The following is a 27076-nucleotide window of genomic DNA, read 5'->3' as shown; positions in this document are numbered from 1 at the left end:
GGACAAAAATGGCGGGTTCGCGCTCCCCTCACTAATCCCTCCAGGGACGTAGCGACGCGAGCGCCCTTCTCAAAGATGGACGCCGCTTGCGCGCCGCAGCCCCTTTGCCGAGGCGGCGCCTGAGGAGCCGCGAAGGGCGCCGCGCGGGAGGTCGAGGGAAGGCGGCCGCTTCGGGTGCGTCGGGGGCCGAGAGGCCGGTTTCTCCGGGGGTGGAGGAGGCGAGGCGGGCGCCTCGATGGGGGACAGGAGCCCGTAGGGCGGGCTAGGGGTCGGGCGAAGCAAGAGGAGCTTTTCCCGCTGCCTCCGCTGTTCTCCGCCGCCGCCTCGTGTTTCCCCGCGAGGAGCTCAGGGCGGCGGGCCAAGTGTCCTGGGGGGCCAAGCTGCTCCGCGGGTTTCGGGCTGAGCAGCGGCCTGCGCCCCCAGCCAGGCCCCGAGGGCCACCCCCCTACCTTCATGCCACGCCAGGCTGGGTCTCCACGAGGATTAAGGGTCGTCGCAGGAACAGGCTAGGAAGAGATTCAGGAAGGACCAAGTGCTCCAGGCATGGTTGAAGTGCGGAACTCACTGCCACAAGATCCAATGGTGGCCACCGGCTTAGATTGCAACTCTTCCTGCAACGATTTAAAAAATAGACAAACTCTGTGCTCCTCACTATGGTGCACCCAAGGTCAATTTATGAATTAAGGGCAACCATTCACGTGGAGGGGGATGGCAGACAAATGCTTTGAATGCAAAAGGTCCTCTGTTCAATCCCTGGCATGTCCAGGGAGAGTTGGCCTGGCAAAGAGACCTGTTGTGAGACCATGGGGAGCTGCTTCCAGTCAGGGGAGGCCAGGCTTCCTCAACCTCGGCCGCCAGATGTTTTTGGCCTACAACTCCCATGATCCCTAGCTAGCAGGACCAGTGGTCAGGGATGATGGGAACTGTAGTCTCAAAACATCTGGAGGGCCGAGGTTGAGGAAGCCTGGTGTAGGCAATGCTGGACAGACTGTGTAAGGCAGCCTCCTGAGGTAGAATGTAAAGGAGTCGGGGGGGGGGGGGAAATCTGGGGATACTGCTGAGATGGGGGCAACTTTGCTGTCTAGCCCTGATAATCTCATTGATGGATGAGAGACGAATGGGAACATTGGAAGCTGCCTTCTGCTGAATCAGACTGTTGGTCCATCTAGCTCAGATTTTCAGACCCAGGACTCACCTTTTAACTTAGCTGCATTTGGGGATCCCTTTCTGAATTCCGTATATTTGCACAGTGGCACTGCTGCAACCTGGAAGTGGGTCCTGACCCACCAGTTGAAGACCAATGCACTCAAGCATGGCAGAACTTTGCTTTTTTGACTCCACCAAGGGGCGGTGTTTCTGTGTCTCACATAGTTTTATGTATGTGGTGCTGCTGTTGTTACATCAGAATGTTTTACTCATGTCACTGCCTGAATGGAGTCTGTGAGATCCCCACTGTGCGTCTGCTGCCATGTTCTGGATATGGTCTTTGTATCAACTGGTAGCCTTAATTTAAGAAGCTTTGGTGGCTATATATTAGAAATGAAAGGCAGCAGCTGCACACAACTGGTTTTCCATATGCAGCCCAAAATCAATGCAGTATGTGGGGGTCACCCACATACTGAAAGCAATACTAGCCCTTGATGGACATGAGAAGTAACTTAAGTTCCAGGAGTATGTATTGTAGTAATGTTTACTGAGGCCTTGATTCATAGATACCAACAGACAGGTCACGAAAGGCTCTAAATCAGGGGTCAGCAAACTTTTTCAGCAGGGGGCCGGTCCACTGTCCCTCAGACCTTGTGGGTGGCCGGACTATATTGGGGGTGTGTGTGAACGAATTCCTGTGCCCCACAAATAACCCAGAGATGCATTTTAAATAAAAGCACACATTCTACTCATGTAAAAACACACTGATTCCCAGACCGTCAACAGGCCTGATTTAGAAGGTGATTGGGCTGGATCCGGCCCCCGGGCCTTAGGTTGCCTACCCTTGCTCTAAATATATAGGATGTGTAGCAGTTCAGGGGTGTTGGTGTTGTTTTGAAGCTATTCTACCTGTACGTCATCACCCCTCACCCCACCTGGAGTCAGGGGATGCTTGGCATTCCCAAATAACATCTATGCAGAACTTGCACTGATCATCCAGTCATAATTATGGCAGATGGAGGGAAATTGTGAAGATCTTTAATGAGGAAAAAGAGCACTCTGTTTCCATTGCTACTTGCTCATCCACGCATGCGAAGGCACCAAACCAGGAGCATAGAAAACTTAAGTGCTCAAAGCTTGTCAAGTATTTTATCTTTATGCTCATATTCTAGATTGAAGGGCTGAGGTTGACACACAATGATTTCCTTAAGGCCCCTGTAAAACTCATGTCCAAGGTTAGATTTGGCATAGGATTTTCAGCTCATAGCTTGCACTCTTACCCATTGCACCAGCTCTGTACTTTGCCAAAGGCTTCTTCTTGAGGGCTTTGGTTGCATTTAACATTCTGTTGCTTCTCCCTTATTCTCTCAGGTTGCAATTCTACAGTTGCCCTTAGAAATGAGACTTTTGTTCAACAGTATGGCATGGTTTGGAAAGTGTCATGGTTTGGAAATAAGAGTTAAGAAGAGCTTTTGTTGACCTTTCCTCTGGCAGGTCATTCAAGATGTCAGAAGGAACCTCAGGTAACGATACTGGGAATCCTGGTGGCAGCATCCGGCCCACGCTTAGTGCTGCACGAGGGTTGATAGGGAGAAGAACCACTGCCCCAATTACCCCAGGCCGACTGCCCTCCATTCGCTCCAGAGACCTGACTCTTGGTGGAGTTAAAAAGGTAAGTGTTTAATGTTTAAGGAAAAACCCTGTAAGATACTCCCTTTTCTACACACACACACACACACACATTTCTAGGATGCAGGTATAAGAGAGAGACTGAAAAATGTTCTTTTCTGATCTGGAATGGAAATTCCCATGTTGTTAAGGGATTAGGGCAGAGGGCTAGCAGTTGGAACCCTTGATTCTAATTCATGGCACAGTGTTCCCTTCTGGCCTTCAGCAAGTTATTGATTCTTACTATGTTTTGTTTCCTTATCTAGGAAGTGGGAGTAATGTGTATCTACCTATTTCAACAGTAGGTTTAATCAGTCCGTAATTTAATGTTGAAATTCCTACCTAATGGAATTTTTAACATTTCTGGTTGCAGGAAACTCAGAATAAACAATAAACAATGTGTGGTTTACCCAATAATGTGGTTTACCTCCTCTGAGCCATCAGATTCCAAAGAATGCCAGACTGCCTTTTGGGTTTCCTATGCAGTCCAATACATGCCTACTGAGAAGTAAGACCAATTAAGTTCAGTAAGGTCCAGGTAAGTGTGTATAGGCTTGCAGCTGTAGTGGATGATTAGCACAGTCTGACACAATACAACTTGTGTTCTTAAATATACTGAAGTAGTTTGATAAGAAGAGGTTATACATACTGCATCATGATCCTTGCTGTACTGTTGTTTTAAATAAAAATATTTTTTGTTTTGTTTTTACAAAATATTATGCAGGTGGTTTTTATGTATAGGAGGTTAAATCATATTAACAGGTCATCATCACTGTTGGAAAATGTGACTCAGATTTAAAGCAGTGGTTTTCAAACCATGTTTCAGGAACCCTGCAGTTCCTTGGGAACTTATCAGGGAAAAATAGTTTATTGAAAAAACATTTTACCCACCATGATCAGTTTGCCATAAGTTGCAAGGGAATATTGAGCGTATTCTAAAGTGCACATTTACTTTGCAAAGAGTGGTGTGAGGTCTGGTTTGCCAGGCAGAGCCTATTATCAACCAACTGTGCATGTTAGAACATGCCTCAAACTCTTCTACAGCATGCATGGCTTCTGTGGGAGATGACTTAATGTAGAATTTTCTCTGAAGGTGAAAAGTTTGAAAACCTCAGGGTTGAAACCAGAAGTGCGCTTCCAGCAAACTCTAAAACTTGTGGGTTATCCAAAAGATCTAGTTCAGTTCAATCTGGAATTGATAGTGAATGTATTGACACACACAAAAAAAAGGAAAAGAGATTTACATATTGCCAACTAAAACATAACCATTAAGGCAAGTTGGAAGGTCATTATGATGGTTAAAATGACCTATTTGGCAAGAGTTTTATGAGGGAATTGTATGTACTGTACTAATAGCTTCCATATGAAAGGAATTTGGTTTGATTACTGGAACTGATTAATTGCATACCAAGATGTTTTGTTAAGATTAATAACTTTGTCGTTTCTCTCTCTTGATTTGAATGTAATGAAAAGGAGGAGTGTCAGGTCATGGCTGGTACAGTAATTCCTGTATTCACTTACAGTACTCATTGCACTCCAGAAAATTTTCTGGAAATGTGCATAGGATAATTTGCATCAGAAAAGAAAAATCAGTTTGCATTTTCAGATGCCCAAGAGAGTGATCTAATTTAGCATGCTTGTTTTACTTTTATTTAGTAAACAAATCTAAAAACTTTGAAACTGTCAAGCATGCCTAATAATTGTACTGCAATTGGCAATACAATTTATTGTTACTAATGAACTTATGAAATGGAAAAATGTCCACAGAAAAATAAAGCACTGGAAAATTTTCCACTCATTGGTCCTGGAGTGTGAAAGACAAGTTGCTTTTTAAACCTCCTAGGAAGTTGTATAGCAGCCTTCCCAAATCTGTGGTTTGGACTACAAATTCCATCAGTCCAGCTATGTATTTTCTGAGCTTGAAATGCTGTCCAACTAGTTCCATATTGCTTCTCAGCACACCTTACTATTCCTGTTGGTACTGTTTTTCTGGGAGGTTAGTTAGATATTTTGGTCTTTCTCTGTAGGGTGGTGTTCAAATGACAAACCTACATGGAACACCTGTTGGGCTGTGATAAACCAAGGAAAGGGTGCCAAGCAAGGTGGGAAGAAGATTATCTAGGAGCCAAATATTTGGAGTGCCTTTCCAGAATGTAAGACCTGAGTGTCTTATTATAGTTCATGCTGTACTCAAGCCTTTCTTCTGAGAGCCACAACACCAATGCTGGTCCCCTTGATATGCAGGACAGCATGCTTGCTTTACTACTGTTGCAGACACTCACTGCTGTTCCCATCTTGCAGATGAAGAGAACTGAGCACATAAGAGGGTGACTGGTCAATGGCTATATAGTGATTAATTCTCCCATTTGGCCATTGGACTACAGTACACTGTATGTCAGTACCTCCTGAGGTATAACACCATGATCAATATTCACCTCTAACTAAGATGTAAATCCTTGGTCAGGAAAAATCCCAGACAGTGCAGCAGAGTATTCCTGATAAGTATTCTCTTTTTTATATGCCTGGTGTCTTTGTCTATGGAGTTTTCTTGGCAGGGATACTGGAGTGGCTTTCCAGTTCCTGCTCCAGGTGGATCACGTTTAGTCAAAACTCTCCACTATGACCTGTCCATCTTGGGTGGCCCTGCACAGCATAGCTCATAGCTTCTCTGAATTATTCAAGCCCCTTCGCCACGACAAGGCAGTGAGACATAAAGGTCTGTATAGTTAAAGCTATGGTTTTCCCAGTAGTGATGTATGGAAGTGAGAGGTGGACCATCAAGAAGGCTGATCGCCAAAGAATGGATGCTTTTGAATTCTGGTGCTGGAGGAGACTCTTGAGAGTCCCATGGACTGCAAGAAGATCCAACCTCTCCATTCGGAAGGAAATCAGCCCTGAGTGCTCCCTGGAAGGACAGATCCTGAAGCTGAGGCTCCAATGCTTTGGCCACCTCATGAGAAGAGAAGACTCCCTGGAAAAGACCCTGATGTTGGGAAAGATGGAGGGCAAAAGGAGAAGGGGACAACAGAGGACGAGATGGTTGGACAGTGTTCTTGAAGCTACCACCATGAGTCTGACCAAACTGCAAGAGGCAGTGGAAGACAGAAGTGCCTGGTGTGCTCTGGTCCAGGGGGTCAAGAAGAGTCGGACATGACTAAACAACAACAACAACAATTCTCTTTTTTATTATTATTTGTTTTCCAAATTATTACAGATCCATCCAAATTACTTTAATTTTATATAATTTATTAAAATCAGGTTTCCCACTCCTGTTGCAGACATATGTCCATCTCTTCCTCCTGTTTCCACATCTCATCTTTTATTTCCATTTCATCTATTACTTGTTGTTGTCCATTCTTGCAGCAAGCCATATTTTCCTCCTCACAGGCAGCACCTCTGTCATCTCTTATAAATATAAAATCTATTTAACGTGTGCAGTCCTGCATAATCTTCATGTTGTCTCAGACCTAGTGTGCTGGGAGAGTTGAATATTGTCTGTCCATTCTTTGCTGCACAATCAATCTAAGGTCCCAGGGTGCAATGTTTACAAGACCACGTTCCCACTTCCGCTGTTGACCACTTAGACACAGGCTGTGGCTATAAATAACTTGCAGAGAACAAAGCAACTCTTACAATTAAAAGTCCACTCTGGAGTTCTTCCTCAGCGGACAGTTACAGCCAAAACCTTTTTCCAAGTACAGCCCTTTATCAGATCTATGCAGCAGCTGCTCAGTCTTCTTACTCAGCATTTTTGCAGGGGAGGACAAGAGAGAAAAGAGACCATTTGAAAGCCATATAAAAGCATAAAGCGCCTTGTCCTCCCTTTCTAGCTGTTGTGAGGAATTTCAAACTTTAGAAAAAACATTCAAATACCTTCAAAGAACCAGACCCCTTTCGGCAGCTGATTGATTGCAACCTGTTATCATATGTTGTTTCAGGAGCGCCTCTTGATTAAACGCCAATATTCCAGATTAATGAGGAACCAGTCACAAACAATGCCAGGGGCGGAGGCTTCGCCATGGCAGGGACACGCTCCCAGGTCGCACCCCTTCTGCCTTTCAAATTGGCAGACACGGGCTTAAGCGACACAGCGGGATGCAGTGAACTCCCCAGAACCCACAGGGGGGCATGGCCAGGAATTTCACCTCATAAATCCTGGCTTTCCCCTGCCTGAACCTCCCCACAGCCCCGGAGGGCAGAGGAGAGCTAGCGCCATGAATCGTGACATCAGCAAGAACCCCTCTGATGCGTATTCTCATGCTTTTATCTTTCTCCTTCCCTTTACTCCCCCCGCCCCCACCTTACTTTGGAGACAGATACGCTGCCCAACATGTAGCCACCTGTGGCTGCACAGCTATACCATACTCCAGGGCAGTGGCGGAAGAAGGCAGGTGCGGGGGGTGCGGTGCGCCCTGGGTGTCAGCCATGAGGGTGGGTGACATCGCCGTGCCATCCCCAACCCCACCCCATACTTGCTGCGCGGGCTGTACCCCGCTAGGGACAATGCAGCCGCGGGCAGCTAGCAGCGCGCCACCCGGGCGCTCGCTGCGCAGGTGGCAGGTGACTAAGGACGCTCACTGCGCAGGCGGCTAGCCCCACCCTCACGCCACTCCGGGTGCTGGGGCAGCTAGCTCCGCCCCTGCTCCAAGGATGGGGAAAGTGTGACCCTCCAAACGTTTTTGGCCTTCTGTCAGTCCCAGCCAGCATGGCTAGTGGTCAGGGATGACGGGCATTGGGAGTCCATCAGCACAAGGTCCCCATCCCTGTCATAGTCCTAGCTCTCTGCCTTCCATCAGTGTGGCATATTTGCTTTTCATGACCATCTGGTCCAGTATTTTGTTTCCAAATGCATGGGCACAACAAACTTTATTTTTCCTCTGCCGCATCTGGTATTTGTAAAGGTTCTATTTATCACAACCAGTAACCATTACTTAGCCTTATGCTCCATGAATTTGTGGAATCTTGTTTTAAAGACAAGTAGGTTAGTCAGTGCTTGTTAGCAGCATCCTACCTATATACCTGTCATCAGTTTTGTAGGGCCCAATAGGACTTAGCTGCTGATTTGCTTATAGTTTGTCTCAAATTTCCCCCTGGTGGGCCTGGCAGACCACTTTGGAAATCTGTTCTTTGGCACAGAGCCCATGTGGTCCGAGTGCTGGTCAACTAAGTCTTATTCAAGGGAGGCCTATTGAAATTAATGGACCTAACTTAGCCTTGTTCATTAATTGTAGTGGTTCTACTCTGAGTAAAACTTAACTGAATTCCACCCAAGTTCAGATCCCTCTGAATTTGATGGGTGGTTTACAAACCTCCATTTTGTAGTAGTAGGAAAAACAGAGCTGCTGCTCTGCTTTTTTACAATCACAATTCAACAGCTAGACAACCATAAATCTCTGTCAAAATCTGAATCCTTTTTCCTGTATACATTACATACAGTTACAGATCTCTGTTGTCTGCAAAGTTTATTCTGTTTTTGCTAGCTATGGGAATAAAGGGAGCAAAGAGCTACGAAGAGCGCTAAGGACCTCATGGCTGGAATCCTGCTCAGCCCTCCTGACTTGAGAGACTGGTTTTAACCCCACCCCACCCCCTGTTTCAAATTACATTTTTTGGTAGCAATAACAGTTAGGAACCATACTTGAAAGGGAGAACTGTTCAAATTCCAGACTTGGAAGATGTGTGGCGGGGAGGGGAGGCGACGGAATATGGGCTGGGCATAACCTTGACAGATAATCATGGAAGAATAGATCAGAGGTGGCAGAGTCTGGACTGGCAGTGTTGTAAGTGGATTGTACTAGACATCGTTTGGTGGAAGCATAATGGTCCTGCTGTTTAGATGGAGCTAAATTATCCTGCTATATATATGAAACTAGGTATCTTTTATAAGCCACCCTGGGAGGATTTTCCCCTCAGAGGTGGCATACAACGATGGTACTTTAAATATGTAATAAATGAATTTGCTTCTGCAAAGAGAAAGCAATCCGAGACTTCCAGGATTGCAAATACTGTACAGGCAAATACTGTAACATGTGGGGGTTATGTTCCAGGGGCTCTGTGTGCATAAGTGAAATCACATAAAGTGGGTAGCAGCCTCCCAATGCCTGTTTTTTCCTGCTTTCCAGCAATCTCTCCACACAACTCTCTCTCCAACCAGAGCTGAAGCTCTGAGGCTGGCTGGAGGATGTGTAGAAAAGCAGTGGCGGCAGCTGTTGTGCTGCCCCGCATGTCAGCTTTGGCTGAGCAGCCCAAACAAAGCCCCACTGAGCCTCTGGTCTCTTTGGGACTTTCTTGGCCCTCACTAACGTCGTCTTTGGGCTCCAGAGAGGAACTCCTTGCGAGTCACAAGGACTCTCCAGCCCTCCCCTGCCATGATTCTATTTATTTAATTTATTTTCCAGCACCACGCATATATGCGGTCACACACAAGTAGAACGCGCATAAGTTGAGGGGATGCCTGTACAAAACGCCTCCGTTTTGGAACGTTTCAGCTCCCAAATGCCCAAAACCTGGAAGTAAGTGTTCCAGTTTTTGAACATTTTTCGGAAGCCAAATGCCCAACGCAGCTTCCACTTGAGTGCAGGAAGCTCCTGCAGCCAATCAGAGGCCGCGCCTCGGTTCTCGAACAATTTGGAAGCCGAACGGGCTTCCGGAATGGATTACATTCAACAACCAAGGTTTGCCTGTGTTGTAGCTTTTCTTTGCTTGAAAATAATTGTGAAATATGTACAACCACAATTGTAGTGAGCTGCACTTTGCAGAACTGCTTGGAAATGGTGAAGTGTTTTGCTTCTTTAAAGTGCTATAGAAAATGAGTAATCCTAAAGGTAAGGTGCTGAGGAAATGGAGTGACACAAAGTTACAATAATGGGCAATTTTGCATACTTGCTTCTGAACTTAATACTAAGGTGTTTGCAGATTTTGGAAATTCCTTTTGGACAGAGAAAAGGAACATCTCAGTAATAGCCACTCAAGGTAGGAGGAAATGGAAATCATTGTCAGAAACCAGAGAGGGCCTAGTAGCCATGCAGACCAGAAAACTTTCACCCTCTCTGCATGTTGGAGCTTTTGAAAAGGCACATTATTTCCCTTTTTTCGAGATATAAATTTTGCAGCTTTGAAGTCTAGAAACTTGTCTCCCCTTCACACATACACAGTTTTGAGACTCCTAAGTATATTTTGAGACCAGATTTTGCAACACTGTTTTCTGTGAGAAATTTCACACACTGTGTTTTGCAAACTGAAGTACCATATACACCTGAGCTGATGACTTGCTTACCTTTTTACTTTTACTTTTTTACAGAAAACCTTTGCTCCCAACATAATTAGCAGGAAAATCAAAGAAGAGTAAGTAGCTTTCTCATGCTATGTTGTCTGTGAAGTGTGACTATAGAGGTTGTAAATCCAGATCTGGGGGGAAATAAGGATTGTACCCAAAGTAGGGTTAAGTAACTTGCTCCCTCAGCACAAGGGTTTATGCTTGTGCAATAGAACTCCCCCCCCCCCACCTCAGATGCACCCTCAGTCTGTTCTGGGGGTTCCTCCAAACCTCTGGAGCAGATGTGGGGAGAGCACTTGCAGAAGGTTGAGTGGAGTAAAAGTTCCATTGCAAAAGTGTAAAGCCTTGTGCTAACAGAACAAGTGCATTGGATGCCACCCTAACATAATAATTTAGTGCAAATGTCTAGTTTTCCTAGCTTCTATCTGCAGTGTATCCTATGAGCCATATTTACAGGTGGGGGATCTGTTAAAGAGCTTGGCACATGTGAAAATGGTCTTAGAGTAGCTGTCTCTCTGACATATTTCCACATGCAGGAATTTGTTACATTGAATTTATTTATTTGTATTTATTTAACAATTTGTATACTGTTTAATCGCAAAAACCTTGTAAGTGATTCAACCATGGGTTTCCCCCCATCTTCAGTATGAAAAGCTATATTGTGCGCTGTTTCTGCACATTTGACTTGGCTCATATTCACACATTAAGGCATCAGACGCTCCTGTAGCTACTGGTGAGAAACTGCAGGAGTCTTCTGGATATATTGAAGCACATAACAAGGGCAGGCTACTTTTACTTTCTTGTGATTCTGTTTGGTCTGCTTTTTCTTAGGCCAAAAGAGGAAATTAACATCAAGAAAGAGAAGAAGGAGCGTGATCGAGACCGGCAGAGAGATGGTCATGGACGAGGCAGAGGGAGGCCAGAGGTCATCCAGTCTCATTCCATCTTTGAGCAAGGTCCAGCAGAAATGATGAAGAAAAAAGGTATGTGGAAGATTAATGTGAACACGCCTCTGTGGCCCAGCATCTAGCATTTGGGCTTGAACCTGAGACACTTATTTCCAAGTCCTTCCTCATCTCTGGACTCCCAGGGATAGCTTTGGCCAAGTCACTGCCTCTCGGTATGAATTATCCCAGTCAGTAAAACAGGAATATTTCTTATCTACCTCACAAAGATGTTATGAGTAAACTGTCACAGAGTACTCTGTGAATATTAAATAGTGTTTCCATAGAAATTAAGAACAGTGCTCAAAAATACCAGCAAGAGTTGATACCTTTGGTTTCTGCTTTCTGTTGTTTCATATCCTCTTAAGAGTGATATAAAATATTTAAAACTGGCTGCTGTGGAAAATAAAGCAAAAGCTGAAACCATGTTGGCAGTGAGCAGGCACACATTGCTGCTGACCACACAGCAAAGAGGGTGCTTGATTTAAATGCATGTGAGTGAACTGGACATGCAGCAAAACCGTTGGCCCACGTCTTTGTCACACATCAGCCATGGTGGATGTTATCTTGGTGAACTTGAAAGGTTATATAAGCTGTCCTTTCGGGCAGAAATTATTTCCATCTAGCTACCACAGAGAAGGGAAATGGGCCTATTCTGCCTACTCTACTGAGAGACCAGATCCATCAGGCCTTCCCTCCCACAACTGTCACCTGAGAGCATTTGGTCAGAGGGAAACACAGGAAGCAGGACCACTCGATCTTCCCTGCTGAGAGGCCAACTCTCTTGGTCTTTTTCTTTTCCTGGTGGGCTTCTTTTCATCATAAGTGTTGCTGGTTAACTTTAAGAATTGGTTCCTCAATTTGTCCCGTTCCCCCCCCCCCAAAAAAATAATCTCATTTTCCTTTGTGTGGTTTTTTTAGTTTGTAAGCCCGCAGGCAGGGGCCTTATTGTTTTTAGTTTTAGCCTTTTCATCTGAAGTGGAGTGGAAGGTCAAAATGCTTTAAAAAAATAATGAAGTTCAAAACCTTCACACCTAAAGCTCATCTTTAATCCTAACCTGCACCATGAGACCCAGCTCTATTTTTTTTTTACTGTACTGTATATGTTCCATCTTTCTCCACCACCACCCTGGGTGTCTAGATGCAGGGAACTCGGGGTTCTTGAGTATTTCAATAGCTGTATAGAGGAGTTCATTTTGGAAAGTGGTTGCCAAGGTAAGCAAAACTGCTTGAACTGTGTTTCTTGCTCTGAACATGCCTTTCTATCTTTTTTCGTCCTAGCCCTCTGTTCTTGTCTTTTCTCTCTGCTTGTACAACTGAAGGCATAGCGGCACGCACCCGGCCTCTTGGGCTTCAGTTTTAAGGAATGGCTTGAGCAGTCGACTTCACCACACAGGTTGCTCTCAGTTGTGGAAGTTCAAGCTTCAAGGCGCTGTAATAGCCGAGTTACCACTTGCCATTCGAGATATGTTCTGCTTACAGCCATGCCATTCTCTCTTTCGGCACAGGCACCTGGGATAAGACTGTGGATATGTCTGACTTTGGCCCATCCCACATCATCAACATAAAGAAAGAGAAAAGGGAGACAGATGAGGAAACCAAGCAGATCCTGCGCATGCTGGAGAAGGATGATGTGAGTTAGATGGGACAGCCGTGTCTATGCTGAATCTTTTAAGGACAAAAAATGGCATGTAGCCCATAATCTATGTCCCAGTTATAGATGCTGTGGTCTTTCCCATTTTGAGGCAGGGAACCTTGGAACCATCTTTGACACACACTTTCTCCTACCTCTCCTTTTGGGAAAGGACTGCAGCTTCACAGGAGGGCTATGGGCTATAGCTCAGTGGTAGACCTTTCATGCTGAAGGTCCCAGGCTCAGTCCCAGGTTCAGATCCCCACCTGAAACCCTGGCATAATACTGCATGGATAATACTGTGCTACTTGGTACCAGGAGCTCCCTATGTTCCCCGCTAACCTCCTTACCCCATTTCATTTTTTAAAAAATTCCACTCACAGTTGGCTTCCTTTTGTGTGTATCCCTTTTTGAGAGCTTTGTTGGAGCACCAGATGAGGGAAGGAGCTCTTAGGGAGGGTTGTTTAGGAAGCTTGTGATAATGAGACCCCCGTGCCAGTATTGTTTAGCCCTGTTTTGCTGTGAGGTTTGTTTGTTTTATAGTGTGTATGTGCAACAGGTTCACTTTTAAATAAATGCTTTGTTCTCTAAAACTAATTTACACAATTATGTGTCAGTTGTTGATGAAATATGAAGAAAAATCAGAAGCTCAGCAAGCCTGTTTACTGTTGTATTCAGAACAGGGTGTGGGTATGTATGTTTTCATGTGTCCCCATCCATATTAATATAAATATCTCCTCTCTATTTATCTGTCTGTCTGTCTGTAGGTATGGGTGTCTGGCTACACACCCATACACCCCACCACCAAGAACAGCTCCCTCAACATTCAGTACTTAATTCATTTTTTCTCTCCTGTTCCTTTGGTGCCAGTTCCTTGATGACCCAGGCTTGAAAAATGACATCCGGAACAAGCCAGTCCAGCTTCCTCTGGCCCATTCAGGCTGGCTTTTCAAGGAGGAGGATCAAGAGGATGTCAAGCCTTTGAGCTCCAGTGCCAGGGAGGAGGACATGGAAGTAGACACATCTTCAGTGAAAGGTAGATGCTTCAAATGGATCTGCTGTGTCCCTCTGGGGATTATACCACTGGGTGTCACTACTACAGTCTTGTGGTGTCCTCTCGGACAACAAAGAAATAAATCTGAAAAGTCACAAATTTGCTTAATTTAATTATCATCTGTCAAGGGAGAGCTTGTCTTTGAGTTCCAGGTTCTGGGAGGGCAAACCGTGGTGGATGGCTGTTGCTGTTTTGCCCTGCATGTAGAGTTTATGAAGACGCTTGAACTCAGGACAAAAGGGAGCACTTGGCAAACCCTCGTGATCAACTCCCGCCCTGAAACCTATGTCTCCACTGTGGAAGGACGTGTGGATCCAGAATTGGACTCAGTGTTAAAACTGTGTTTATGGAAGACAATCTTACTCGACTACGAGCGATCCCCAAAGAAAGAAAGAAGATAGTCCAGGAGAACCTAGGAAGTGTTTTTTTCTCCCAGGTGCCAGGGATTGAAACGGGGGCCTGCATGCAAACTCTCTGCCACTGAACTGTGGCCCTTTCCCGTCAGATGGTCCACTATAGGATACAGGGTGCTGAAGCCAGCAGGACTTTCCTTATTTCTCTAGGCTGTATGCCTTATGTTTACTTCTGTGTAGAGGAGCTTCCCCAGGATGCACTTAATCAAAAGCAAATATCCTTTCTTCTCACAATGCATCTGTTCTAGCAAATCTTGCTTGCTCTTGATTTCTGCTCACAGTATATTATGATTGCAGTTTGCTTTTACTTTATCTTATACATGCAGTGTGATGGTTGCTAGTGAAAGTTGTAGACTCTCATTTCAAATCTCAACAACCTGGTTTGAGGCAGGAAATTGGACCAAGTGACTTCTAATTTGTCTTTATGGTTTTATAAACTACTCATATTATAGAAATATCAGAGCAGTGCATAGAACACCAAAAATAAGTATAAAATATGTATCAGAAATAATCCAGTTAAAATAGCAGTAGAAGACAACACCAGAAGACAACCACTGGACAATAAATAAAAGTCTTAAACATGTGTCTGAAAGAAGAGATTGTTGGAGCATGCCTCATCTCAGAAGTCAATAAATCATCCATTAAAGGGACTGCAATACTGAAAGTCCTGCTATTGGTAGACACCATTTGAATATGAGAAGCCCTCAGTACCACCAGGAGGTCCTCTCCCATGGAACATAGTGACCAGGTAATGGTGTAATCCCTTGCAGCTCTGATTTGAATTGTTATGTCTCATTTCAGTGAAAGAGGAGCCCCATGATGAAGAAGAGAACCCACTGGTCCTCAGACCAGCTCCTGCAAAGGCACCCCCTCCCTTCCCCCAGGATGTGTCTGTTGCGGAGCTGCTGCAGCGGCTCAGCCTCTGCAAGGAGGACGAGTTGCTCTTTCTACAGCTACCAGATACACTGCCAGGACAGCCGCCCACCCAGGACACCAAGCCCATCAAAACTGAGGTGCAAAGTGAAGATGGGCAGGTGATGGTGATAAAGCAGGAGAAGAACCAGGTATGGGAAGACTTGATTCCTGTTTAGAATAAGAAGTAGCAGGGGGCTGGATAGGATGTCGTTGCTTATGTTGCCAAAGAAGGGGCCATAGGAAGGGATGTGGAAGTGTAGAAAAGTCACCCCATGTGTGGAGTGTAGGGCACATGACTTCTTCAGTTTAAAAGTTTCTAGTCTTTCTGGGTGCTAAGATGTACTTGAAACTGTATGGGCTACACTTCATGATGCATCAGAAGCCAGAGGCCTTATTGCATAGAATTTCCATTGTTGCCTACTCTATAACCAGCAGAGGTAAAGTATGTAAAATGAGAAATGGGTCAACATTGTTTAATTTGCATAACTTTCACTGGTTTCCTGAGGTTCAGCTTATTCAGTTGAAGGCACTAGCTCTTGGTTCGTGAGAAAACAAGGGTGGTTTCTGAATACTCCAAGATTGGTTTTCCCAGAAGGATGGGTGATGTTTGTAACTTTGTGCTTCCTTTTCAGGAAGCCAAAGAGGCAGAGAACATCTGCACCCTCGGTGACCTCTCTGAAGGGCAGGTGGGGAAGCTGCTGATCCGCAAATCAGGGAAGGTGCAGCTAGTTCTGGGCAGGGTGACTCTTGATGTGACCACAGGGACACCCTGCTCCTTCCTTCAGGTATGGCTTACTCAGGAAACCTCTCTTTTACTCACCCTAACAGTAGATGACCTTTCAAAATGCACATTCCCTGCTAGCAAGTGAAATGGAAATGTTCAAAGGCAGTGTGCCTCTGAATAGCAGTTGCCAGTGTGGCCAGTGGCAGAGAAGAGCTATTGTCATGTTCGTTGGCTTGCCTTTGCTGGTCTGATCCAGTTGGGCTCATATATTCTTACGGCTCAGTATAGGCTTTGATAGACAGGGGAGGGGAACCTCCAGCCTGCAGGACAATCAGCTGATGGATTGAAGGGTAGAGTTAAATCTAGCATTGGTTGTAAACACCTGGTTGCAGCAGGGGATTCCAATGAAAACCCCTTTCTGAATCAGAAAGAAGGGAGAAGGATGATGTGAATTAGTTTTAACAGCACCCTTAATCTGACTTCATTGTGATTGACAGATGGGCAACCCCACTCACCTGTCAAATCGGGGTCACGAGGCAAATCCTCATGAGGACCGAAAAGGTTCTCTATCCCAGCCTCAAGGGGACACAGGCATCTTCATGAGATGGAGTGGTATACAAAATCAACCATACTCAGAAAAGAGCTGTTGAAATTATTGGATATGACTAAATTAATTTCATTGGGCCTGCTCAGAGTAAAGCTTAGCTGGATTCCCCCCACCCATGGTCAGCCTCTGTGCTGGAACCAGAGTGTGATGTGTCTGAGGGGCTGCACCTAAAACATGTGCAGTGCACTTGTCAAAAAGGTGCCGTCACCAGGAGCCCAGCATGGGGTCCAGCTCCTCGTCCACTGTCAGTTTGGAGTTTGGGTTTCTTAGCGGTATAATGTCTCTTTCCATATATTTTGTCCCGGGGTTCCCAGGGCAGAACACAAAATATGCACACAAAATATGCACACTATGAAGGTCACTTTTTTGGATGAAATCTGGGTTTCCTGTCAAGCTACATGCAAGTGAGGGATGAAAAAGTATTTGTACATGTTTTTCTGTGATGTCAACCTCTATTTTAAAAACGGGGAGCCCTTCGTAATTAAGTAAAATAAGTATGGATTTATTTGTTTTTAACTTAGGCATCATAACTCGGGTACAAAATTGGAGAGAGCTCCAGGTTTTGGGGGATTGGCAAAAGAAATTCCCCCACAAAGCATATTGTTGTCCCCGGTAGTGACAGTGGTACTTTCTCTTCTCTGCTGGACAGAGGGCAGGCATCTGCTTCTGGTCCTATTTCTGTCTGAGTAGGAGGGTGGTAGCTGAAAGCCGCTGCCACCACCTCTCTGGCAGATCGAGGGGGATGGGAGACTCAGTAGGCAGCAGCAGCACCAAAGCACAGAGGATGAAAGGAAAGAATGTGTCTGCCGCTTGTGCTACTTCTGTAGGGGGAATCAGAGCAGTGGTGGGCCCAGCCTCTGCTGTTGCCTGATGCCAACCCCCGGTTGTGGTCCTGTATAAAACAGTGCATATGAAGTGGCTCGGAGCATCACTCTACTGGTAATTGGAACAGGTTTGAGCATCTCAAACTCATTCTGTACTGGAGCCACCAAAGGCTTCAATAAAGGATCTGGCTGCTACTTTCCTAGATAGCTGCCATTGGGAATCCTCCATTAGTCTTCTAGAAATAATAACCAACACCTTGACTCTTCTTCCTCATGAATTGATGACCCACAAAGTTGGTAGAGAGCACTCTCTTAATGCTTCAGTCTGGGCACTCAGAATGTCAAGGGATTTTTTTAAGCTAAATTTGTTTCCCCATATCATAGCTAGGAAGGGACGTGGGTGGCGCTGTGGGTTAAACCTAGGACTTGCTGATCAGAAGGTCAGCGGTTCGAATCCCCGCAACGGGGTGAGCTCCTGTTGCTCGGTCCCTGCTCCTGCCAACCTAGCAGTTCGAAAGCACGTCAAAGTGCAAGTAGATAAATAGGTACCGCTCTGGCGGGAAGGTAAACGACGTTTCCGTGCACTGCTCTGGTTCGCCAGAAGCGGCTTAGTCATGCTGGCCACATGACCCGGAAGCTGTACGCCGGCTCCCTCGGCCAATAAAGCGAGATGAGCTCCACAACCTCAGAGTCGGTCACGACTGGACCTAATGGTCAGGGGTCCCTTTACCTTATCATAGCTAGGGAACAGTTAAAAGACTTGGCTAAGGAATTAGATGAGATTATTAACTTTCAGCATTGCATTTTCTAATATCACAGTGCTTCCAGCTGTGAACCTATAGGACTACGATCATGGGTAGGCAAACTAAGGCCCGGGAGCCAGAACCTGCCCAATTACCTTCTAAATCCGGCCCGTGGACAGTCCAGGAATCAGCATGTTTTTACATGAGTAGAATGTGTCCTTTTATTTAAAATGCATCTCTGGGTTATTTGTGGGGCATAGAAATTCATTCACCACCACCCCAAAAAATATAGTCTGGCCCCCACAAGGTCTGAGGGACAGTGGACCAGCCCCCTGCTGAAAAAGTTTGCTGACCCCTGTTCTAGATTGTACAGTGCTGACCCCTGACTAAGACAACAGGCATATATATATATATATATATATACCTCCATTATTATGCTATGTTACTATTCTGTTAGCAGAAGGATTTCCACATTCACAAGAAAGCTGACAATCACATCTCCGATACTAAAATGTATGCGGTGCCATCTCTGTCACTGAATGAAGAAGGGTGTTGAAGGAGTTGAATACAGGCAATGACCGATTAATGTACATTCAGAGGGCACATGACGAACCCACCAGTGACCTGAAAACGTCACTCAACATGTCACAAAAAGGGAGGAATGGGGCAGGGCGCATTTATAGGCACTCTGCTGATGTGGGGGGTGGGAGCGAGAACGGAACCCCCATGCGAAATGGTTGTTGACTTTACTGCCCTTAGTTCTGAGTAACAGAGATGGCCAAAGACATCTTAGTATCCGAGATGGAAGATGTTAATGGAGCACAATCTACCAGGAAGTTCTGCGCAAGTCTTAATTAAATGAATGAGCGCTGCCGACGTTTCAGTAGGAATTAGCTGCTCCCCCCTGCCTCATCTGCAGAAAAATGTTCTTGGTGAGCTATGGGGTTAAAGAGGATTTGGTGTTTTAACCCGCTTGTGGAGACTATCAGAGGTCACAAAGAGAAAGGAAAAATATTTGAAAATAACAAGAAGAGATGTGGAAAAACAATAAGAAAGGACTGGATAGTACTGTGAATATCATATGGTCAGATTTGTGGACATTAAAGCAGCAGCAAGAAGATGATTGGATCCCCTTTCGGAACTTGAAATATGGGTACCCCCAACAAAAATTTAAAATTCGGCTTTGTAATTTGGAATTTATGTAATTTGGTTTGGTTTGATTTGATGTGATTGGTCGGTTAATAAAAATTATTCTTTTTTTAAAAAAAAGAGGATTTGGTGGTTAACAGCTTTTTCTTTTGCCCTTGGAAGGAGCTGGTGTCAGTGGGCATTGGAGACAGTAGGAGTGGCGAGATGATCATCCTGGGCCACGTGAAGCACAAGCTGGTCTGTGCCCCAGATTTTGAATCCCTGCTGGAACAGAAACATCGGTAGAGAGCATGAGCTGTGGCAAAGGCCTGTGGACAGGACTGCTCGCCCTTCCTCGAGGTTCCTTTAGAAGTAACAGTGACTGGGCTGTCCAGAAGAGCCTTGTTCCGAATCTGGAGAGTGCAGAGGTCATCCTAAGACAACCTCCTAGACAAGACATTGCAGTGGAGCAGAACTGTGTGACCACTTGCTGCATTTGGGTCTCTGAAGCCATAAAGTGTTACGTTGGAGATGCTCCAATGGCATACCCTTCTCCACAGGTCTAATTTACAAGCAACGTATAGCAGACAAGACTGTGTCACAATCCCAGGCACCAGAGTCCTAGTAGGGGATTTGTCATGTGGGAGAGGCTTTTGAGCAGAGATTTGGCTGTTCAGCCATTACCTCCAGATGAAGAGGAAGGGTGCTCCCATTCCAAATGGTTCTGTGGATTCTCAGGATGAAGCCAGTCCTCTCTGAAATTGTTCATATAATTTCCCCCTTTTTTTTTGAACAGCTACAAAATGTCTGTGCATTTTTAAAAAAGGTATCTGGTTGCCAGGGCTTGTGATCTGACGTGCCTATCATGCTACTTCATGTATGCCAAAAGCAGCAATAGGTTTCTTTAGAGAGGCCAGCAAATGGCATGAAGGGGCACACCGTCCCTCGCCCAGTCTTGTTTTTGGTTTCCCATCGCCTGCAGTGTTGCTGTCCTTGATGAATGTATGGTGCATGTGATGCTGATAGTGAGTTGGGTGTATTTTGTCCCACCAGCTGTGCATCTTGCATATATAACATATTCAATTAGCGTTTGATGAGGGAGAGCAGTACAGGAGATGATGCCGAGATAAAATGAGTAATCACCCCTAATGATATTTTTTGAGGGGAAAGTCTGCCTGTTAAGAGTTTGATTTGGGCTCTGGAGGGTCCTGCTTTCGCCCTCTACCATACTCTTAGTCTGCAGGGATGATGAAGCTGTAAATCATGTGCTGTTTATCGTGTCTGGGAAATGCAGGACAAGAAGGTTTTAGGGCAGGGATGAGGAACCTCTGGTCCTCCAGATACTGTTGGACTCCCACTCCCATGGCCTAGTGGTCAGGGATTATGGGATCTGCAGTCTGCCACCACCTGAAGGGCCACAGATCCCCCATTCCTGCTGTAATGGTTTTATAGAGCAGGAATTAAAACCTGTCATCTTCTAAATTTTTATTTTTAAATTCAAGATGTGGAAGTTATAAAAATCTGCTGGAAAAAAGCTAAATGTTAATTCAGCTGGACCCCTGCTCAAGCACTGCTCTTAGATAAGGACAGTCTTATAGGATTTCTTGAGGAAAACTCATTGCCATGGTGCCATGGCACAATTGTTGAGCTCCATCTGGTGGCTGTGTATCTATAAATAAAAATGAGGAAGTGGCTTTTGTATCGTGTGGAAAAAGTGGATAGAGTGTTTTTCTCCATCCTGATACTAGAACATGGGATCATCCAATGCAGCAGAATAGTGGGAGACTGGCGTACTTCATGCCACGCACAGGTAAGCAAGCACTTTGGAATCCACAGCTTTCCCTCTTTCTTCAAAGCTTGTATATATTTTGTGAAGTGTTTGTATGTCTCCGCTTTATCTGTTCCTCTGTTCTTTGCAGCTATGAGACCAGGAGAATGCCTTTGAGAAATATTTTATGAATGAATTAAACTGAGCTTGTGGTGTCTGTTTAACTGCTGCCCTCAAAGCCACAATGCTTCATCAGAAGGCAGCCCTGTTTAGGGAAGCTTTTAATGTTTAATAGACTATTGTATTTTAATATTCTGTTGGAAGCCGCCCAGAGTGGCTGGGGAAACCCAGCCAGATGGGCGGGGTATAAATAATAAATTATTATTATTATTAGCGGCTAATTTGATTTCAACTGATTACTTTGGTCCAAGAGCATTTAATGTACCTTGAAGGAAAGAGGCAGTTTGCATTGCACTTCAGACTGGATGGGCATCATCCGTGGCAGATATGCCATGACTTGCTTTCTTTCTAGACATAAATAGAGAGTGCTGAATTGCCTCCTCCACCTCACCATAAGCTTCATCTCCTCTCATCTGATTCCTGATGTCACTGATGCTCAGCTTTATTTGAAGTGGGGACAGTTCTGGATATCCAGCGGGACCTGCAAATGGCAAAGTGAAAAATACCCTGGAAGGAGAAAGAGACTACTAAATTGGCAATATTATGGTAGTGATGAAGTCCTGGTGTCGCAAAATTGTCATGCCCAATTAGGTTCTTTTAATTTGTTTCGGTGTTTTAACCTCCATTCTTGACATTGATGTGTGTATGAGTGCATATTCCCTGTCTTGACTTTACTTTTTAAACAATAATACACTATTATAGAGAAATCCAGTATTGGTTGTCTGAGGTTTATTTGTGCCTTCCCTGGAGCACACTGGGTCTCATCTAGGTTAAAACATCTAAACAAATTAAAAGAAGCTAATTGGGCATAACATAATTGGTGTTTTTTTAGTATTATTTGTGCAAGGTCTACTATTTATTTCTTCTTTAAAAATCACATTAAAAATAAGTCTTTATTTTACACATAAAAATAAGTATGAAAAACATGAACAGAGGTTTTTTTGGGGGGGTTCTTAAAAATATTTATTGGTGCAAACTGTAGACCTTCACAAAGGACTTGGAACGCTTGGCAATCTTCCTCTTGCCCATGCTGGCTGTCACTTTGCGTGGGTAGCGATCAATGCCAGCCACCAGGATGTGCCATCATCAATATTCTTAACAATAACAGCTTTGCTTCCAGAGTAACGCCGAGCAAGGACAAGGAGGACTTTTCCTCTTGGAGCTGCAGCAGCGATGGCACCCACGCCGGAAGAGCAACATGATCACAATTTGATTAGCAATAATGCTGACTTGGAAATTTATTATTGTGTCATGCATTCAGAAACGTCCTTGTATGAGTCTTCTGCAAGCCAGTGCTTTATAATTTTCTTTGTAGTCTCTGCTGCTTTGTCGGTGGACTGGACACCTAAAGACTTTGTGTCTGCAGTCACCTCCTCTTGTTGCACTCTGTGAAGTTTTTGTTTTCTCACCTTCTCCTCTCTGTGCTCTGCAAGAGCTTTTGCAGTAGCCAGTTCTCGATCAAAATATTTGCACTGTTTCATTCTTGCCATGTCTGCTTTAGCAAGCCAAGTTTTGAGGTCCTCAATTTCATCCTTGTTCGATTCAGCACCTTCATCAAGTTTGGCCTCGAGAGTTTGCTTCTCTGCAAGTGCACTTTCTAGGCAGTTCTCCTTCTCCTCTAACACAGCCTCAAGGCGGACCACCTCATTCTTGAAGCTCGCACTTTAAGCTCCGTTGCCATCGTGTTTTATCCTTTCTTTATCCTGGGAATTTCTCCTCAATTCACTCATGGCATTTTCCAGCTCTTGGTTTTTCAGCTTCAAACTCTCTTGCTCTCTTTCAAGAGCCACAAACTCATAAGTGAATATGTTCTCCTTCAGCTCTCTGGGCTCACATATCAGCTGCTCTTTCTCTAGTCGCAGGTTTTCTAGTTCTACTTTTAAGGCTTTTTGTCCTGTGAGAGCATTATCCCTCTCATCTGCTAGGATTTCACAAAGCATGACAGAATCTGCAAAACTCTGGAAGAGCATTTTTCCTTTTTCTTTTAGTGCTATATGTTCACCCTGAGGAATGAAGATTATCCCTTGGAATCCAGTGCTGCTGCCTCAGCATCACTGAAAGCCTGCTTCATTTATTCCATTTCGGCCCCCGAGTTATTCAAAATCTTTTTTAGCTCACTAACATTGTTTTCCAGTGCTTCAATTTTATTCTTTTGCTCCTTGATCTGCAAGTCTTTTGACACTACTTCCTCCAAACCAACCTCAGACCTTGGAATCTGTTATTCTTCAGGAATTGTAACACTGGCTGTCATCCATTGATCTTCATATTCTGAAAACTCTGAGGATACAGACTCTCAACTCTGCTGGGCAAGGCAAAGACCTTTTAAACTGTTTGGCTTTTGGGGAAAAGCTTCCTGGGAGACATTCCCCTCCTTCCTGGTTTATTGTTCTTGGTCCGCAGGTCACTCTACTCCTCTGTCAAACCTTGAACTCTTCCGATGATGCAGAAGTTGACATCACCAGCATCTCAGTGAGAATCCTTACTTTCTCCTGCTGCTCCTTTTGAAGAGCATTCTTCTCTGAAACGATCTGTGCCAGTTCTTTTATGCGTTGTTTCAGGTTCTGCTTGAGCTATCCGTCTCTTTGCTTTCAATTATCATTTGGAAGATTGTATGCAAATGGCTGCTTCCTTTATTCATTTTCGTCTCCCCAAAGTTGTGTGCCAGACGCAGACGGGATCCCGTTGTCCGGTCACCCAAGCTCTTACTGGGTCTGATCAGTCCAGTGAAGAGTGGTGCGTATGGATCTGTGTGCATGGATGTGTGTATGAGTGCATATTCCCTGTCTTGACTTTACTTTTTAAACAATAATACACTATTATAGAGAAATCTAATATTGGTTGTCTGAGGTTTATTTGTGCCTTCCCTGGAGCACACTGGGTCTCATCTAGGTTAAAACACCTAAACAAATTAAAAGAACCTAAATGGGCATAACAAAATCAGTGGTTAATTCCACTGCTTTACTGCTTGGCATTTTGCAGTGAGAATCCTTTCTCCCACTGAAAACTTGGGATGAAAGGTTGAAGAATATTCTAAGCTATCTGTCTTCAGCTTTAAATTTATAGATCTGTTTAGTGTTGTGATTCTAGTTCCGCCTCTAGCTGTGCAAGATTCTTTGTGATTGCCTGCTTTGGCCTACCTAGACCCCCACAATTTCACCAGCACTTCTGTGGGGCTTCTGCTCCTCTTCCAGAAGTTGTTGGCGCTTTTCCTTTCAAGAATGCCTCAAGAGAAAAAGGAAACTGTCACCATTTGGAAGTTGCAATGGTAAAGGAGGTATGTGCTGATCACCCATAGGACACATTTAATGATGCAAGTTGTCTTTGATATACCGTGCAGTCTGAAGAGCCTTCATATTCAGCGTTCCTCCCTGAACCCCTTTCCGGCCAATGAGTATTAGACATACAGGGTTGACCAGGACTACAGTGATGGCATGGGTGCAGCTGTCTCCATTGTCCCCATACAGCTTGGTCCGGAGATCCATGGTGTATTGATGGGCATCAGTATAGAGGTTGTCACGTATGACCAGACACTTGAGCCCACCAAGGGTCAACCCTTGTGTGAGGAGGATGTCTCTGCTCCTACCAAGGAGAGCTTGGATCTCTGGCTTGGTCACTCTGGTCAATATGCCACTTCGGTGAGCACCTAGGAGTTGCTGTTGAGCTATAGAGACAACTGCTGCATCCCAGCAAATCCCATCTCTCATGATGCTGTTGATATACCTCTGCCAGACAGTCATTTTGTGATTTAAGAGTCTGTTATGGTAAGATGTACCCTGCAGCCAGTTGAGTAGGAAGGAGAAAGACAAGCTCTCCTTTTAGGGGTAGGTTGCTTCTTTAGAATCTCTAGTTGGATGTTGGTCATTAGATGAGCAGGAGCTGTTATGTGTCCTTTCTGCCCATCGCATGTGCCTGGGAAGACGAGTGTTGTAGGCTGAAGCAGTAGGATGGTGATTACTTACAGAGAGTGTTTCCTTCTAGCATTGATGTACGTGTCTTTTGGTGTCTCAGCCAAGGATAGCTTGCGATCAGGTTTTTGGGCACAAAGAGTCTCCTGCAGCAGTCTCCTTGATACCACCTACCAGTAGTCACTGCTGGCAGTAAACACCTCCTTTTCATAACCTTTTTGCTCCTTGCTCTAGAACTCTGGAAGCAGTTAGAGTCTTTCTGGTTGTGATGTCATAATGTTTGTGTCTCCTGGACAAATCAGGTTGGCCTGTCTTGCTTTACTGCTTACATATTATAAATATTAAGTGGTTTAGAAATCCTTCTAAATTAATAAAATTAAATATTCTAGGGTCATTAGTTGTTTTCTATACATCCCATTGCATTTTGTAGCCAGTGAACACTTAGAGGCAACCATTTTGCTGCACATCTGCATTCAATAACCTGTACAGTGGTACCTCGGGTTACATACGCTTCAGGTTACAGACTTCGCTAACTCAGAAATAGTACCTCGAGTTAAGAACTTTGCTTCAGGATGAGAACAGAAATTGTGCTCCAGCGGCGCGGCAGCAGCAGGAGGCCCCATTAGTTAAAGTGGTGCTTCAGGTTAAGAACAGTTTCAGTTTAAGAACGGACCTCCGGAACGAATTAACATTTTCCTTACCACTTGGCAGAATGATACAAGTGGCTTTCCCTATTCTGATTTACGTTGATTTTAATCTGATTCTAAGCTGTATTTCAGTTGATTGCTGGATTTTATGTTTTAATATATATTTTAATGTTAGCCTCCCTGAGCCCAGTTTGGGCAGGATATAAATAGCATATTATTATTATTATTATTATTATTATTATTATTATTATTATTGATTGCAAACCATGGTAAGCTGCCTATATGTAAAAGGTATTAAGTGCAGTGGCAAAGTACAGCAAGCGCAGGGGATGTGCTCTTCCCCAACTGCTTACATGCTGTGGTGCATAATTTGTCAGCTATGAGCACTTGAAGCATTATCTAAAGTAAAAAAGCAGGAATAATCCAGACTCCAAACCCTTCACGAGGCACCAGATTTCAGTGTGAGAAGGAAGCAGCCAAGACAAAAAAAGGCAATGAAATATTTCCAGTTCTGTATTTCTAGGTTTTAAATGCTTTTGTGTATGAACCTGTAGAGGAGATGAGCTACCTAAAAAAAGACTTCTTTTGTAAAGAGCCATGTGCACAGACGTTCAGGATGGCTCAGCCAGCAAACTTGGAACAGAAATAAATACTTGCTTAGTCCTAGGCATTTGTTTTAGTGCCCTCTTGTATTATGAGCAGGCCTACTTTATAAGCATACCTTGCCACTCACTTACACAATAATAGCTCCAAATTGGGTTTTACTGGTGGTTGTCCTTTCTCACTTGTATTACACGGCTCCCTTCATCTTACAACCTCTAGAAAAGCCGTGACACGCCCCTCCCCCCACAAATGTTAACTGCGCTGACTTCTTTCTTTTGACATGAGTTTCTCCATTCCTACCAAGTGCCTCTTATGTCCCACTCCACCCAAGGTGGGTGTGCTTGGCCCAGATTCCCTTTCCTTTCACCTTTCCTCCTAAGTGTTGAGCCTGTGTTCTGCGACTATCTCTCTATCATCTCACACATATACATATACAGCCTTTGCCTCCAGCCTAGTAAAAATACAGTGAACAGTCAATCGAACCTCTGGGCACCCTATTCTAAGTTGATGGTCTCCAGTCTCTCAGCTACATGGGCCAGCAGCTTAGTCCAAAGCCGGTTCTTCTAGTGTTGGCACAGCAGTCGACGCACCCTTGGACTCCTCCATCTTCTCTAGGGCAAACAACAAGTCAAGCTGGGTCAGTGGCCGCAACCGTTCCTCTTCCAAGTCACTGGATGCAAAATAAATAAGTCAACTGCCTGTTGGTTCTTTTGTCTCTGCCCACAGTTCTTTGCTCCCTAAAATGCCTGCCATCATCTTCCATTGTATCTTCAGTGTTTTTCCCAAGTTTATTGAGTCTGTGGGTTATAGATTAGTTTTACTTTACATTTTTTGGTTTCAAATTGCCTTGATTTAGGAACATAGGAAGCTGCCTCCTACCAGGTCAGAATATTTGTCG

At 44.6% G+C, this 27076-nt stretch overlaps 2 protein-coding genes across 5 annotated transcripts in view; one reads left to right on the top strand and one right to left on the bottom strand.

Moving 5' to 3' along the window:
- The first annotated feature begins 44 nt into the window (after positions 1-44).
- POLR3D (RNA polymerase III subunit D) lies at positions 45-26241 on the top strand. Of its 2 annotated transcripts, none has more exons than XM_083588901.1 (9): positions 45-174; positions 2641-2818; positions 10115-10158; positions 10922-11073; positions 12543-12667; positions 13538-13703; positions 14936-15198; positions 15682-15834; positions 19259-26241. In XM_083588901.1, the coding sequence occupies exons 2-9, from the start codon at positions 2651-2653 to the stop codon at positions 19379-19381; spliced, it is 1194 nt and encodes a 397-aa protein (XP_083445027.1). In that variant the 5' UTR covers positions 45-174; positions 2641-2650; the 3' UTR covers positions 19382-26241. The 2 variants fall into 2 exon arrangements, with proteins under 2 accessions (XP_083445027.1, XP_083445026.1); XM_083588900.1 differs by lacking the exon at positions 45-174 and adding an exon at positions 463-667.
- The window catches only part of LOC310750564 (outer mitochondrial transmembrane helix translocase-like), a 47487-nt gene continuing 43436 nt past the window's right edge, over positions 23026-27076 (bottom strand). For all 3 annotated transcript variants that reach the window (XM_083588931.1, XM_083588932.1, XM_083588930.1), the window contains exon 10: positions 23026-26848. In XM_083588931.1, the coding sequence (XP_083445057.1) occupies positions 26722-26848 (127 nt within the window). In that variant the 3' untranslated portion in view covers positions 23026-26721. The remainder of the gene's footprint in view (positions 26849-27076) is intronic.

The sequence above is a fragment of the Podarcis filfolensis genome, assembly GCF_964270895.1.
Source record: "Podarcis filfolensis genome assembly, chromosome: 15".
In the NCBI taxonomy this organism is placed as follows: domain Eukaryota; kingdom Metazoa; phylum Chordata; class Lepidosauria; order Squamata; family Lacertidae; genus Podarcis; species Podarcis filfolensis.
Note: the sequence above shows the minus strand (reverse complement) of the source record. Positions and strands in the feature narration are given on the sequence as shown.